The following is a 17,731-nucleotide window of genomic DNA, read 5'->3' as shown; positions in this document are numbered from 1 at the left end:
CACCAGTGCCCCTGTTTACCTATGACAAGGCCAGACACAGACCCTCCAAATTCTCATTCCCTGCCTGTCAAATGAGTAAATGAGTTGCTTGTCCCCACTGATCAATCGGAAACAAAGTGCTTGCTAACCAAACCTTGGTTAAACATCTTTCCTTCCCCCAAGTTCCTGAACTTTGGCTCACCCTCAGCTTGAGGCAACATACTCCCCTCTTTAAGGGCCACTGCCAGAGAACAGGCTGACCTCAGCGTAAAACATTCTGCCTTACTATCCCATGACGTTGCCTGCTCATCCCAATTCCCCATACCTGGGTTTTTTCGATGCTTGTTTTCTCTCTATAAAAGAAAAACGTTTTTCCCCTCTTTGAGATGTTTGCAGACCTTATGGTCAGAGTGTTCTCCCAACTCTACTGGGCCCAGTACTATAATAGTCCCTTTTCCCCTTTTCTGTCTCAATAAAGCTTCTCCCTATCAAAGTCTGGAAGTGTTTTGTATCTGACTGACAGCTAGAATCTGGGGGCGGGGGGAGCATGATGTATTTCCATTTCCACTTCAGACTCAGTCTTTTTTTCAACCTTCGCCTTGCCAAAAGCAGCAGGAAGGCTAATTATGACTTGTAATTAGAAATCTGTCCTTGTTATCAGGGATTTTGAATGGAGACAGAAATAACTACCCACACTTTAGGCCAATCTCCAAACCTCACCACCCAGTTCTGTGTTTGTGACTGAATAGCAGGAAAATGAACGCCATCCAGTACTGGGGTGTCAAGGAGGTCATGAGTGGGAGTTACTCATGAGGGCACTGGTGTTTACTGGAGATCAAAAACTACCTCTGTCTATAGTCTGACTCCAGGACAACTCATTTTTTAATGATAATTTATGAGGAATCACAAAAGAGATTAACTGTTCTTGTGCCAAACATGCTGTTGCATATTCACTTATTCTCACAACCACCCAGCAAAGTAGGAGTTATTATTCTCATTTACAGATAAAATACAAGGTTCTGAAACACTAAATAAGCTTGAATCCAGATCTGTGTGATTCCAAACCTATCATCTTTCCCTTTACCGCAGTTGTTCCATGACGGATCAAAGAAAGGATGCGAATGTACTAGGATACATTACTGGGGCCTAATGCATATGCAAGGTCCCTGGGCGGCACAAGTGGTTTGTGCTCCACAACTAACAGAAAGGTTGGTGGGTCAAACCAGCTCATTGGTACCACGGGAGAAAAGCCTGGCGATCTGCTTCCGTAAGGATTACAGCCAAGAAAATCCTATGTTCTACTAGTTCTACTCTATAACACATGCGGTCACCATGCGTCAGAATCAACTCAGCAGTGGGTTTGCTTTTTGTTTCTTTAATGCATATAGCAGCACTTTGGCTGTTCAGGCACCGAGCAGTGGTTGGGAGGGAGGGTAATGGGGTGTGGGAAGAGTGCTTTTATCATTCTCTGTGGTCCTGGCACACTTGGAGAGTGTTCCTGTAGAAGGGATGCTCCCGCTTCTTCACCATACTCTTTAAGGAGTAAGAATCAGGCTTCTTACTACGGTTTGGAGCTTGGTTGGGGGCGAGGAGGGCACGAAATGGTTCTGTAATCAGGTTTCAATTTTGACATGTGGCCTGAACACCTTTTCACAGAAGTTTTAACCTGCTCTGGTAATAACAACAGGTGCCCCCAGTTCTGAAGGGGCTTCTGTCGGTCTGGGTCAAGGTGTAGTATCCTCACAATGAAAACCAACCCAAGGGGCAAAGAGCCCCGAAAACAATACATGGGGTAGCTCGGCTCCAGGTAAGTACAGTTCTCAGGCTTAACATTTTTAAGGCCCGAGTTTTGTTTTTTTTTTTTAATTCCACTGTCTATGAATAAATGGGGATAACTGCTAGACCTGTGATTCCTTTGGGTGCTCCATTTACAGTCTTACATTCATAATTTGAAAGGTCAGGCGAAGATGGAACAAAGCCCGTTTTCAACAGCTAGAAAGCATGGGTTTAGTTGTTACTCTACCACTTCTTAGCTGAATAGCCTTAGGCAACCTAAATAATACATTTGTGACCCTAACTCCTTTTCAAAATGGGTGATTGAGAGCTTGACATAACTAACGCCATAATGATACTCTAAGTAATCTATAAGCATTTTTTTATTGCACCAGCTGCACTGGTCTCTTTCCAAAGGGGTGAGGAGCCCTCTCAGCTCTTGTGACCTTGATCTCTATCCTCTTTTTTGTTCTCTTGAGAAATGGCCTGCAGCCTGCAAGATAGCAGCTAGGAAGTCCGCCTGGCGCTCTTGGTCTGCAACTTTCTTTCTTGTTCCTTATCTCAGTCAGAGTGGATTTGGCAGGCCAGTTCCACCACCTGAGAGATTCGTAAGTTTTTTTCAGCCTCTTACAAACATGTAGATTAGGGTCCAGATGTCCAACATGCATAACTTTAGTTTACTAAAGAGCTTCTTGTAGTTGTTTTGTGATATATATGACCATCTGTGGGCTACGTGCTCAAAGACATTAGGTAATCCTTGTCAAAATTATACATAAGCTCTGATGTAAAAACTGCTTTTGGGGGACTCCATAAAGAACAGCCTGTGTTGCTGTTGGGGCCCTCCTGTTGGTGTCACCTCCTAATAAGCTTTCTCTGTCTTTCTGACTTGGAGTATGTTTCATTGGCTTGACTGCTACAGGGTTCAGACCCCGAATGGGTAACATATCTGAGCCATAGATTTTCATCTCTAAATTAGGATGAAAATAATACCTTAGCTGTTTTGAAGGCATACCACCAAATTAGATAACCTCTTGAGGTGCTTTGTAGGTCTAAAATTAGTGAGTCTACAAATTCATAAACTGTGTTAGTTTAGCCAGGCTCAGTAATAACCACCAGTGCTACTGTGACCTCCTGACTAGTAACCAGATAGGAACTGCCTTCTAAGGACTAAGCTAGAGAGATGTAATCCCAAAAGAAAAACTTACCAAAAATGCTCTTCACTCCCTGTTCTTCCACAAGATAGTCCACATACCGACCAATTACTGAAAAGTTGATTTCTCTAAAAGACAAAGGGGAAACGGAAAGAATACATATTTAAAGTCTTTCTTATTGTTATTTATTGCTAACCTGATTATACTAGATCTAAAATGGAGTCATTGTGCTGAGCCCCACGTCAGCAAACCAAAACCAAAGTTTCTATTTCTTGTACATGCCTAACCTTCCCAGGAGCTGAAATCCCAGTCAGTCAGTGACTCTCCCAGAAACAGAAACCAAAGCTAGCCAATCAGAACTTGCCTGCTCAGTTTAACCTAGTTCAAAATTTCCCCTTAATCCCAAATAAGGAAAGAAAATGCCCGCCAGTATATTTGCCCAGTACAGCTTCCTTATACCGTGTTATGTCTCTGCTTATAAAAACCCGTCTGCTTTGTAGCATGCTTCGGAACTCATCTGGCTTCCAAACCAGACGTTCCCCAGTTCGTGAACTGAAAAATAAAGTTTATGAGTTCGTATACAAATTTAATATTGTGAAAATTTTATTTTTAATCTTACAAATGCAGAACTTTAGGCCCCACACAAGCCTACCCAGTCCAGATCTGCATTTAAACAAGATCCTCATGATTTGCATGTATATTGCAGTGTGAGAAGCACTGACCTTGTAAGGATTTGATGCTTAAGGCACTAAGAAACTTTTTCCTTAAAATCACTTTGATTTTAAAATCTAGAAACTGACATGCATGCAAACAGTATAAAGTGACTGGCCTGAATCAAAATGCAGGTAGGGCGGATCAGGAATGGAGAATGAAAATCCAAAGGAAAACTGTGTGGCAAATCTGGGTTAAATGTTGCCAAGACCACGTAGTGTCAGTTAGCTGCCTCTTGTACTTCTGTCAGTGGGGTCAAAGAATCCTAATTTATTTCTAGCCTTATTAACATTCTTTACATCTTTACTTATTGTGTTCCTAAAAAAGAAAACCAAAACAATATATCTGATGCATCTAGGAAGACACCAAAGGGAAGGCACCAAAAGGAATAGAAACAATCAGAGACAGAATTGAAAACAGCTGACTCTGATTAAAGGGCTAGATGCTGAGCCAATGCACAGGCAACCAACTGCCCACAGTATGCAAAGAGAAAACAAGCCCGCTAGTGAAGCAGAGCCAGCCATTCGGTAAAATGTATACGTCACTGTAGCTATGAAACATCTTGGAAGAAAGGTCTGGTGATCTATTTCCAAGACATCAGCCACTGAAAATCCTGTGGACTACAGTTCTACTCTGATATACACGGGGCCACCCTGCGTCAGAACTGACTTGATGACAACCAGAAGCACCGCCACCACCACCAATGATGCAGTCATTAGGCCTCCGAGGTGCTGAGAAGTTACTAAAAACAAAATCTACTCTCAATCTGGAAAACTTCCCCACAAAAACAGAAGAGAAAGAGAAGATTAATTATTGAATAAACATTAAAACCAGAATGTGATGTATCACGAGTAATCTACTACAGAGTTTACAGAGATGGAAAGGAATCTTAACCGTTACACAGCTAAGCAGATACAACCCATTACACTCATGTTTTTAATATTACTAATTTTTTAAACCTTTATTTATTTCTTCTATCTGCCCAGAGGACTGAGGATGAAGGGACATATAATAGCTTATAGTAACCTGCAAACATTTGCATAATTTTCAGACAATAGTAGAAACAAAATGACTTTTTCTGTCCGATTTAATATGTTCTGCTATGTGGCAGTCGGCCTCTTTAAAGACTTACAGGCTTGGAAACCCTAAGGGGCAGTTCTACTCTGTCCTACAGAGTCACTAGGAGTCAGAATCAACTCAGCGGCAGTGGGTTTGGTTTGGTGGATTTTGGGTATTCCAGGAGAGGGAATTATGCATATTAGGAGAATCGTCATCACTGTCTGAGCATTAACCTTTGAAGAAAGAAAGACCTCAGGCCATCCAGACATCATACCTACCACAAGTAGACAAAATCTCCTACCTTTAGTGGGCATTGATTTTGTGAAATTTAACCAACACCACGTTTTTGGTAGAGTTGGTCAGGGAAAGTTTCCTGCACTTACCTTGGGAGTAACCCGTAAAGAATTTTGTTGACAAATAGCACATCTCTTTAATAGGTTTTCAATAGTTTTATCTTTTTCAGTTGGCATAGTAAGAATCTAGTGCCTTTAACATTTTCCTCTTACTCAGATGATCTTGTTGATGACACAACACTAACCAGGCAAACAGGGATTGAGGTACAAGAATTATTTTGTTAGATAATTCCCATGGTCCACTAGAATTTCTTTTAGCCCCCTTTTTTGATCCAATTGTCTGGTTTTTTTCCCCCATGATGCACACTTTTGGAAATGAATAAAAGTTTCTTATTTTATTAAGGAGCTTTTGGGGTCGTCCATGGTTTAACAGTGCCCTTTGCAGCTCTGTCAGCAAAATCGTTGCCCTTAGAAATTTTGTCATTCTGACCCACATGAGCTCTAGTGAGTTACTGATATCTGAGCAGGAAGCTGTAAGGCCTCTAGCAGATTAGCTATCAATTTTCTATGAGATATTTCAGTTTCCACTGAAGTCAAGAATTTCCTGTTTTTCCAAATTTGCCCTGTTGCATGACAGATACAAAACACAGTTACTTCAGTGTAAATATTCACTTTTTAAGTCTAGAACTAAGAATTGCAGCTCTAGTAACTACTATTAATTCAGCGGCCTAAAAAAAAACAAAACCAAACCCATTGCCATCGAGTTGATTCAGACTCACAGTGATCCTACAGGACAGAGTAGAACTGTCCCATAGGGTTTCTAAGGATCAGCTGGTGGATTCGAACTGCTGACCTTTTGTTTAATAGCTGTAACTCACTGTAGCTCTTAACTACTGTGTGAACATAATCTTCTAGAATTTTCTGAGAAGTCACTACAGAAGTCTTAAGCAAGCCATTTTTATTACATGCATATGACCCATCGGTAAACATTATCACATCAGCATTTTGAATAGCAACATCAGATAAATCAGGTAAGGGACTGGTGTCTTCTATTACCATTGTATAAGCATTATCATCCATTTGGTCAAGATTTGGCAAGAGAGCAGCAGGATTTAGAAGACTGCATCTCCTCAGCACAATATTTGGATTTGATAACAATGCTTGATTATAACCAGTTTGATAGTGCACTGACAAATGCTGGGTTTTATGCACTTATAAGATGGCAGTCAACTGCATGTGAGACTTGCAAATTAAGTCAAATGTCCCAAAGTTAGAGCTTAGGCCTTTTCAACAAGAATGGAGGTGGCTGCTACAGCTTTTAGTCACCTGGGTGTTCCCCGTGCCATGTCATCTAGAAGAACCGAAAAATAAGCTATTGGTCTATAGGCTAGATCCAACCTTTGAGTTAATATTCTACTAGCAGCACCTTTACGTACAGGACAAAACAAGTGCGAAGATTTTTTTAAAAACTGGAATTCCCAATGTTGGGGAAGAGGCTTTAGCCAATTTCAGTTGTTTCAAGGCTTCAGGTTGGCAATATTGTAATTTGTCTAGTGAGACCTTATGCCTCTATGAACCCAGAAATTGTTAACAAAACCAAAGTTCAGTTTTGCTTTCCTCTTTGGTTTCTGTGGCTACTAACAGATCATCTACATATTGAATAATTATAGATCACTCTGGTGGGACAAACTTCTCTAAGATTTTCCTTAAAGGACAAGAGAAAATAGCAGGGGGAATCCTCTGCCATAAATATCGGGCTCTTCCATAAGTAAAAGCAAACAAGAATTTAGACTGGTCTGTTACAGGCACAGAAAAAAAAAAAAGAAAGAACATAGATCGATTACAGAGAAAAATTTTGCAGACGATGGTATAAAATCAGAACAATTGCAGACTTAGGGACTACGGGAGTTAATGGGACAACAAGTTAATTTTATTAAGATCTTGTACAAATCTATGTGGTGGTCTACCATCTTTATCAAATTTACATTTTTTTTTTAATTGGAAGTATGGGCCTATTACAGGGTGAATGACCTTTTCTAATTGTCCCTTGTTTTTCTAATTCTTTTATAACCAGTTTTATTCCTTCTAGTTGAGCTCTCAATAAAGGATACAGGGAGGGCTAAACATGAAGTGGGCTCAGAGCTAACCACCAAGGAACACAAACTCGTGTCCTTGAACAGCACTGGTAACTCATTACTGGCTAAAGAAACTGTGCCTTCCTCCTTTCCAGAAGGACCCACTAATGAGGAGAACCACTTGTCTAAGAGATCATCAGCTTCCTCTTTCCCAAAATCAATTTGAGACAGGGAGGGATAAAGACAAACAGGGGAAACAGAGGGGGCAGGAACAACAAAGAAAGGAGGAGGAGGATGTCATGAAAAATAAAGTGCCTTTAATTCTCATATTCCTCTCCTATTTTCTTCAATCTTTCCTTCTGGCTATCCAAAATCCTTTTAGACTTTACTCTTAGAATGATACTCATCCCATTTGTTGTTGTAGTTAGTTGCTCTCAAGTTGGTCCCGACTCATGGTGACCCCATGTGTACAGAGTAGAGCTGCTCCATAGGGTTTTCAAGGCTGTGATGCTTTGGAAGCATATTGCCAGGCATTACTTCCAAGGCACCTCTGGGTTGGTTACTAGTCCAGTGCTTAACCATATGTGCCACCCACGAACTCCTGCATATTCATTTCATAAGTACCAGTAATTCATTTGTTGGAAAACCTCCACGAATATGTTAATTTATCTGAAACAAAAGAATCATTCTCAGGCCATTGCAAAACTGGATTCTTACAACTATACTTATTCCAAATATGACAGAAAGACTTTAGCTGTTTAAGATAAAGACCTGCAAGCAACATTCCTGGCTTCCCATACTTCTCTACCATAAAATCTTATGGTGATTCTGAGGGGATTTTAGATTCCATATTACCCCATGCTTATTCAATACTAAAATCTTGAATTTGCATACAGTGGTTCACCCAGCTAGTACTCCAACAGAGGAGAGCTTGAAGGAGACTTGCTGTAATTTAGGATTTCTTACCTGACTGTCGCGTGGCCACGGACCTCCAGCTGGTCCACTCAATTCAGAAACTGCCTGGGCTACCCCATTCGTTTCGCCAATTGTTAGGGAAAAGTTACTAAAAACAAAACCTCTCCACAAAAGTAGAAGAACAGAAGTTTTATTATGGAACAAGCATTAAACCATAATGTGATACATCACAGGTAATCCATTAAAAGAGATTTCAAGGATAGAATGGAATCTAAATTATCATTAAATTCATGTTTTTAAGATACTATTGTTAATTTTCAGCATTTTTATATTGCCAGAGGTAAGGCTAGGCTACCTAAGGTAATGCTTATCTCCTTCTAGGAAACAGCAATATAGGGGAGGATCACCTCAAGTTACACTTCAAAGAAGTGGCTTCTAGGAAAATGTAAAATGGGAGGCGGGGCCAAGATGGCAGAATAGACAGACGCTTCCAGCAAGCCCTCTTCACAACAAAGACTCGAAAAAACAATTGAAACGAGTATATTTATGAAAAGCGAATAGCCCTGAGCATCAAAGACAAGCTTAGAAAATGAACTGAGGGGCAGGGGGAGGAAGAGACGGTTCAGAAGCAGAGAGGAGTTACCAGACCTGAGTCGTGGGGAGTCCTCAGGCACCATTCCCGGAGCTGCGGCGGCGGGCTGGTACGAGCGTTCAGCTGCGGTTTCCTCAGGGAGAAGTAGCCAGCCACACAGCCTACTCACACCTCCGGAACCTAAGAACAGCGCTCTTGGCAAAATCTAAGCACTTGCATATATTTTACTGCGCCCCCTCCCGCCCCCTGGCCGGCTTCAGTGGCTGAATTCCCTGGGCCTGAGATAGGCCCTGTTGAGTACCTGGTGCCATCCTCCTGGCCTTGGAGAAGGAAAAAATTTGCAACTGGGGGAAAAGATAATTTGCCAGCTCCACTAACTGGGGGAGCTCAGGACAGAAGTGGTACCTGTCCAGGCATAAACAGTCCGTGGACTTTGAGTACCTTTCCTCTCTGTGTGGACCTGTGCGGGCCTACTTCAGGAGAATAGGCCCTTGTTGGCAGACTCCAACTGTTTCAGCTGTGCGGCAGAGAGTTGGGTGTTCAATGTTTGACATTGCTTTGCCTATTAAACAGGGTCCTCACCTACCCAGATCAGGGGCCTAAGGACTGGTAGCTCCACTCAGGTCACCCAGCCACCCATGACAGGGGTCCAAGGATAACTGGTAACTCCCAGTCCTTACAACCCAAAACACTGGGTGCCCATGGTCTGTCTGCAGAACCCACCCACCTGTACGCTCTATGGATCAGGGAAACGCTTTCCTCAGAGACACGTGGGGAAGATTCTCAGTCCCCTGCCTTGTTCACAGTGTGACCCCCTGCTGCAACCAGATACCGGTACCTACGCCATCACCCCTGCCCCTCTAAGACTGCAGGACAGAGCCTGTACCACACACTTGATGATCAGCTACCTGGACACCTGAGCTGAATTCATACAAGAAAAGTGAATGGACTCCTAGACTCTAGCCATCTGGGGACAGGACATCAGAGCTCCAAAGGCAAAAATAATCAAGCTGGGACACTCAAGCAACTCATCTGGGCATATCAAAACAAAACAAAGCAAGAAGCTACGACACAGTAGGCAAACATAAAATAAACTAATACAATAACTTATACATGGCTTGGAGACAACAGTCAATATTAAGTCACATAAAGAAACAGACCATGATTGTCTCAACAAGCTCTTAAAACAAAGAATCAAGGGATCTTCTAGATGAAAGCGCATTCCTAGAATTACTAGAGGCAGAACACAAAGATTAATATACAGAACCCTTAAAGACATCAAGGAGGAAATGAGACAATATGCAGAACGAGCCAAGGAACACACAGATAAAGCAACTGAAGAAATTAAAAAGATTATTCAGGAACATAATGATAAATTTAAGAAGCTGGAAAAATCTATAAACAGACAGCAATCAGAAATTCAGAAGATTAACAATAAAATTACAGAAGTAAACAACTCACTAGAAAGTCAGAGGAGCAGAATTGAACAAGTGGAAGGCAGAATTTCTGAACTTGAAGATAAATCACTTGGCACTAACATAATTGAAGAAAAATCAAAGAATTAAAAAAAAAAATGAAGAAACCTTAGGAATCATGTGGGACTCTATAAAGAGAAATAACCTACGAGTGATTGGAGTACCAGAACAGGGAGGGATAACAGAAAATACAGAGAGAATGGTTGAAAATTTGTTGGCAGAAAACTTCTCTGATATCATGAAAGATGAGAAGATATCTATCCAAGATGCTCATTGAATTCCATACAAGGTAGATGTTACAAGTCACCAAGACATATTATAATCAAACTTGCCAAAACCAAAGATAAAGAGAGAATTTCAAGAGCAGCTCGGGATAAACGAAAAGTCACCTACGAAGAAGAGCCAATAAGAATAAGCTCGGACTACTTGGCAGAAACCATGCAGGCAAGAAGGCAATGGGATGACTTATTTAAAAAATTGAAGGAAAAAAGTTGCCAGCCAAGAAAATGTAAAATGTTAATTTCTCATGGAATCCAGACTTTCTGGAGCCATTGAGGCTGGATGAACCCCTGAAACTACTGCTCTGAGATAATCTTTAAACCTTAAACCAAAAATATTCCCTGAAGTCTACTCAAAACCAAACAATAGTTTAGCATAACTAGTAAAGAATGCCTTGAGCATTGTGCTCTTTTAAGATCTATATGGGATCAAACTGACGAGAGCAACTCGAAAGATCAGGTAGGAAACTTAAGAGGCAGTGGGTTTGTTAATGGGGGAGAAACTATTCAGAAAAGGAGGGTGAGAATGGTCGCACAACTCGAAGAATGTAATTAATGTCACTGAACTGTACATGTAATAATTGTTGAGCTGGTGTATGTTCTGCTGTATACAACAACAGAAATAAAATTATATGTCTCCAGATCCTTGGAGATATACTTACATAATTTTTAAAGAGACAAAGAAAGAATTTACAATTTACAGTTATCTAAAGTGAATTTTAAAAGAACAAGGGAGGAGGGGAGCCCCTTTTCTTTTTTTCACCAGGGGAATTTAACACTTTTAATTTGTATTTGTCCTTACAAATGGAAGCAAGGTTCTTCCACAGTGGCTCGTATTCCAGTATAACACTTTCCCACTCTCTCTGCTCCACTTGTCCAAATGCCAAATCCTGGCGTCTCAGTCGTGTTGAGGTGGCTTCCTGAATGCAGGACAGGCACGAACTTAGGTTGTTCTTACCTAATGATAAGATGGGGGAGTTCACTGGCTTAGATAATTCATCTTAGGACACTTACTTTGGTCAGCTTAACCTGTTCAACTTTTTGAAATCTCTCTGCCTCAGCCATTTTTGGACTACTTGGAACCATACCTTTACAGTACACCTGTTCCTTGCTGCTCCCATTACCTCTTCCTGACTTATGATAAACTCTGTGAAGCAAGAACAGTCAGCAGGGGCTTTGTGTTATACCAATTCTGGGTTTGACCAATGATGTCCATCTACTTATGCAAGCAACCAGGAAACAGCTGCAGCAGATCCAGGGGACTTTGGAATGACAGATCGGAAACAGGAAATAAAACTAGACTGGGCAGTGGCCTGTGTCGGAGTCACAAATTCAAAGATGGTGGCTCCTGTACTTTCAGGGACCCTTTGACACACATCTCCCCTAAGCAGGCCACATAAACAAAGACATGGAAAGCAGGGCTAGCCTTCTCACAAGGGAGGAACCTGCAGAGCTTTCACGGGGATATGCCCTGTTCTCACTTGGATTTGCATTCTTTGGGTTTAATCCAATAAACCCTTTCTCATTTTGAAAAGCAAGCTGGAGAGCTTGTTTCTGGTTTCTGGAATTCTTAAGGACAGAAAGTGACTTACTCGGTCTGTTAGGCTATAGGGTATAGGTGTGGATCTCCAAAGTAGACTCTAAACTCAGCAGAGAACGCCCACTTCAACATCTAGCACGAGCGCTCAGCGTTATTTATGGCTCAGGGTAAATACACAATAGTTATTGCCGCTATTATTCCTGACTCGAAAAGACAGGAAATCCTTCACACTTTCACCAAAGAAGTTTGCATTTCTAATATGAATATCACTTTATACATTGTTTATGCCCACTTTCCAGGCTAAAGTGAAAACTTCCTGAAGGCAGAGGCTGTGCCTTCTTCCATAGCTTGCAATTTCTAAACTGCACGTGGCATGCAGCAGGTGTTTGACAAAGTTTGGGTAAAGAAGGGGTGATGAGAGACCTTACAATGACGCAGAACCACCACAATTGCTGATTTCACACGCAGCTTATCCCCACACTTGTATGATGCTTTTCCATTTCACTATTACATTAATTCAGTAAAGAAGATAGTGTATATGAATAACTAAAACATAAAGGAAAATATGATGAAGGCTACGACTGAGTCAAAAATAAAGTATATGCGAGCTCAGAGGAGTAACTGACAAATTACAACCAGGGAGACTGGGAAGGAGGCTTCAAAAAAAAGAAAAGAAAAAAAAAGAAGCATTTGAGCTGGGTTTGGAAGAATAAAGATGGAACCTTATGATGCTCCTTCCCTACAAAATTCCTTTAGAGCTCCTATTTGGCCCTTTTCTGATATCTTCCTCTCTCTCGGGATTTGGCTCAGGCAGACCTAGGCGCGTGTGTAGCTGGTAAAGAAGGGCCTCACAGTCCCTTCTTCCTCAGTGAACTACACACAGTTTTACAGTCTCAGTGGGTAGTGTCCAACCAGACATGCTTTCCACCTATATTCATCCTTCCCTTCCCCTGTCAACCTCACTCAGGACTTGGTGGATGTCAGGTTCCTTAATCTGACAAAGCTCACTAACCTACCCCAGGTTAGGGGTGCTAATGAATGATGCAAAACCTGCCCCCTTCCAGACAACAGTTTGCTCCTCTGGTAAAATGCCCTGAACCTACAAGAGTGACACTAACGGTAACATTTCTGAGGCAGAGCAGACTCACTCAGAAAATGTCCTTGGTCTTAGAGCCTTTGGAATTACCAAGTCTCCTCAAAGAAATCAGACATCTAAAAAGGGTTACTTTTTCTCTAAATTTTATTGTTGTTGAGAATATATATAGCAAAACACAACAATTCAACCATTTCTACACGTACGGTTTACTGAATTTGATTACATTCATGTTGTGCAACCATTCTCACCCTCCTTTTCTGAATTTTCCTTCCGTTTAACATAAACTCACTGCCCCCAAGACTTCCATTAAATCTTTTGAGTTGGTGTTGTCACATTGATCCCATTTAGAAAGTTCTTAAAAGAGCATAATGCTCAAGGCAGACATTCTTTACTAGTTAAGCTATAGTTTGGTTTTAAGACTTTAGGTGGTAATTTTGGTTTAAGGTTTAAAGATTATCTCAGGGCAACTGTTTCCAGAGTTCATCCACCCTCCATGGCTCCAGAAAGTCTGCAGTCCATGAGAATCTGATATTCTGTTCTGCATTTTCCCCCTTTTGACTAGGATTCTTCTATGGAATCTTTGATCAAAATATTTAAAAATGGTAGCTGGGCACCATCCAGTTCTTCTGGTCTCATGGCAAAGGAGGCAGCTGTTCATGGAGGCAATTAGTCACACATTTCATATTCTCCTATTCCTGACTCTCTTTCTGTTGTTCCAGGTGAATAGAGAGCAACTGTTGTGCTTTGGGTGACTGCTTGCAAGCTTTTAAGACCCCAAGCACTACACAATGAACCAGGAGGTAGAAGAGAAGCACTAAACATGTCATTAGGGCAATTAACTGGTATGTCCCATGAAACCATGACCCTAAACCTCCAAACCAAGGAACCAAATTCCATGAGTAGCCTCAGCAGCTACTCTTTTTGTTTTCGTCATTATAAATATACTTATCAAAAGTTGCCAATTCAACTTTAAAAATTTTTTTTTATTATACTTTAGATGATTGAAGTTTAAAGTGCAAATTAGTTTCTCATTGAAGAATTTATTCACAAATTGTTTTGTGACATGGTTGCAATCCCTGCAATGTGTCAGCACTCTCCCCCTTTCCCTTCACACCCTGGGTTCCCTGTATCCATTCATCCAGTTTTCCTGTCCCTTCCTGCCTTCTCGTCTTTGCTTTTGGGCAGGTGTTGCCCATTTGGTCTTGTATACTTGATTGAACCTAGAAGCATGTTCCTCAAGTGTGTTAGTTTGTTTTATAGACCCTGTCTAACCTTTGGCTGAAAGATGGACTTTTTACAAGTGTACAACTTATTGACAGCAATTACAATAACTGGCCGTGTAACCCTACCCTTAAACAATGTGATTTTCCATCACGTTAACTCTCCTTTTTTCCTTCCCTTCCACCCCTAGTAACTACTAATAAACTCTGGTCTCTGTATATTTGCTTTTTCTTGTTTTTTTATATAAGCGAGGTCATACAATTATTTGTCCTTTTGTGATTGACTTATTTCACTCAACATAATATCTTGAAGCTCCACCCTAAATGTGTTTTGTCTGACTTTCACAGTATTAATTTTTTTATGTTTTAAAAAAAAGGGGCTTTATTTGAATAGCCAGAAGGTCTGACAATGTCAGGCCTACATTTCCATACTTCAGTGATTATCTGGAATGAGCAGCAGCTGCTCCCTTCTCTGGCACAGCCATGCCTAGGCCACCTCAGACATTTAAAATCCCCACCTAACTCTGCAGCGTGAGTACACAGCTCTGGGCGGAGATGTCTACCTGTTCCAGTGACAAGTGGGCCCAGTCAAATCACTCAGCACTGTTACTAGATTTTTCATGAAGGCGCCTGAAACAGCAGGGTTAGGGTGGCAACATGTTAATAATCCTCTCTGGGGACACATCTCACTTCCCTGTTTTCCCACCCTACTCTACCTCCCCAAGGTACCCTGGTGTCATGGACTGAACTGTCCCCCAAATATGTGTTAACTTGGCTAGGCTGTGATTCCCAGTACTGTATGGTTGTCCACCATTTTGTGATCTGATGTGATTATCCTATGTGTTATAAAGCCTAATCTCTATGGTGTTAATGAGGTAGGATTAGAGGTAGTTACGTTAATGAGGCAGGACTCAATCTACAGGATTAAGTTTTGTCATGAGTCAGGTCTTTTGTGATATGAAAGAGAGAAGTAAGCGGAGACTAGAGGGACCTTATGTCACCAAGAATGAAGAACCAGGAGGGGATCGCATCCTTTGGACCCAGGGTCCCTGTGCTGAGAAGCTCCTAGAACAGGGAAAGGTTGATGACAAGGACCTTGCCCCAGAGCCGACAGGACAGAAAACCTTTCCCTGGAGCTGGCACCCTGAATTTGGACTTCTAGCCTCCTAGACTGAGAAAATAAATATCTGTTTGTTAAAACTTTCCACTTGCGGTGTTTGTGTTATAACAGCACTAGATAATTAAGACACCAGGTTTATTGTCATTGCTAGAGAAACTGTATCAATTATCATGAAGTCACTACAGAGAAGGGAAACGATGAAATGGCATTATTCCCTCTGCTGGATGAGTGGTGACTGGGGCTCTGTGCTTCCCCAAGAGAAAAGTGATGCAAGTCGGTTTACTTGAAAAGGCCAGACTGGCTTTCCACTGCATCTTGTCTTTCTCCAGGAGCCCTGCAAACACATCTAACCACTGAACCACCTCAGGGGAGAAAGGCCCAGGACCAGTTCCATGCTTGCTGTGGTCATTCTCATGTCTCTGACTCCAATTTTAATGTTTTATTTCAATTTCTATGGGTTCAGATTCTTCGGCCTAGGTCCATGTTTGTTTTTTAATAAATGAACTTTTTTTCACATTACAAAACCTAAACAGTTTATTTTAGAAAATACACACCATCAAAAGTGAAAACACAGTCACGATCTCCCCAGAGATGATCACTCTTATTAGTCTGATTATTTTTCTAATAATAAATACACAATATATTATCTGCTAATATAATGGAGTCACATTATACGTAATTTTGTAATGTCTTTTCACTTAGCATTCTAAATTCTACATCTTCCCATAATGTTAGATATTTTGTTACTATAATTGGCTACACAGCATTCCACTGTCTGGAAGAACAAAATTAATTTAGCTGATCCTCTATTCTTGGATATCTAGTTTGGGCAATTTGATACGAGAAATCTTATCAAATTATTTTTAATACAAACTTAGATCCAGAGTGGGTGAGTTGTGAAACTGCACATAGCCTCTACACCTCTTCTCTTAGGGTATAAACAAAACAAACAAAAAAACCCATTGCCATTAAGTCAATTCCAACTCACAGCATAAGAGAATTTTTTTTGAAGTGACTTTTCCGAGAAAAATCCCTATTGCTGTCCACTCCCTCTCCTGGTGCCGGACACACAGTGAAAGACTTTACTTCATTGAAGAATACAGAATCCACAGGTCAGACTATTTTCGTAACCAGCATGATCTGGCATGCATATCAGAAAATCTGATTTTCCATTCTTTTGTCTTTCACACATTAACTCTTGGGATTCAAAATCAGATCAAAGAAATGTGTGCTTTAGGCAAAATAACTACTTGGCTAAATAAAAACTCCTTTGTCAGAGAAGCACGCAAGACCTGTAACTGCCCTGCAGAAAATGTTCTGTCTTGGGAGTCTGGATCACTTAGCCTCCCAGACACCGCTGAAACAATAACCCACACAACTCCTGCTCCGGCAGCCCAGGCCCTTTCTGACCGAGGTAGCAGGTTCATTTTTACCAGAGCATCTTGCAAAGACTCCCATGCCATGGCCAAGGGCATTTGAGGAAGAAAACACAATTTTTTTTCCTAGACATTTTGGCTAATCTGAAATAGACTTTCTGTTCAAATAACTGTTCTGTTTTTCCCGAAGGAAAAAGTGACTTCTTGAAACAACAATGGAAAGCAGAAGTCTTTTATTCTAATGTAGGGAAGATGAAGGTTGGGATGGGTAGAAAAAGGCCTTCCTTTCCAGCTACATGACCTGCAGCAAGTGTGTCAACCTTTGGTATCCCAGTTTATTCAACTGTAAAAATAGAGACTACAGCTACCTCACAGAGGTTACTGTAAAGATTAAATTGGAACATGCTAGTGAAAATGCCCAGCACAGTGACTGGCATGCAGCTTCCTTTTCTCCTTCCTCTTTGACCAGCAGTGCTTTTCATTCCTGTGGTATATTCACTCATGAAATAAAAAGCTGCTGGATGCTGAAGACACAAAGACCCACACGCTCAGTCCTTGTGTATTGCCTGGCATGCAATAGATATTTGTTGAATAGGTTAAACAGCTCAAGCTCTGCTGGCAGAGAGAGATGTAATAAATAATTATTGAAACAATTATTATAAACAAATACTTTTGATGCAGTGTGGAAGGACATGCACAAGGTGTTGTGAGTTCATAGAGGAAGAACCCTCTTCACTCTGTTCAGGGAAACTGGGGAAGAATTCCTAGAGGATGGGTTTCGATGGATGGGCAGAAGTGTTCCGGTGGAGTAGAGGAAGGAGAGGGTGGCGGAAGACAGGGAGAGGAAACAGAACCTGTAAAGCCACAGAGGGGAGAAAGAGTGTGATATATTTGGGGAAATAGAAATGAAGCAAGAAAGGTAAATTGTGGAGACTTCTGGTACCATCCCAGGGGGTCTGGGCTTTCATCTGTTGACTAATTCATCTCAGACTTTGATATGCTTGAGAATTACCTGGGGGACACTGTTAACAATGCAGATTCTGATTCACCGGGTAGGCAGCAGGGCCTAGAGTCTGCA

General features: G+C 41.2%; 1 protein-coding gene across 6 annotated transcripts in view; it reads right to left on the bottom strand.

The window, feature by feature from the left end:
• Positions 1–17,731, bottom strand: part of NPL (N-acetylneuraminate pyruvate lyase) — a 63,971-nt gene that overhangs the window by 36,985 nt on the left and 9,255 nt on the right. For all 6 annotated transcript variants that reach the window (XM_049868284.1, XM_049868280.1, XM_049868281.1 and 3 more), the window contains exon 3: positions 2,958–3,031. In XM_049868284.1, coding sequence (XP_049724241.1) covers positions 2,958–3,031 — 74 coding nt within the window. The remainder of the gene's footprint in view (positions 1–2,957; positions 3,032–17,731) is intronic.

This window comes from Elephas maximus, chromosome 24 (assembly GCF_024166365.1).
Source record: "Elephas maximus indicus isolate mEleMax1 chromosome 24, mEleMax1 primary haplotype, whole genome shotgun sequence".
Classification (NCBI taxonomy): domain Eukaryota; kingdom Metazoa; phylum Chordata; class Mammalia; order Proboscidea; family Elephantidae; genus Elephas; species Elephas maximus.
This window is presented reverse-complemented; position numbering and strand designations above follow the sequence as displayed.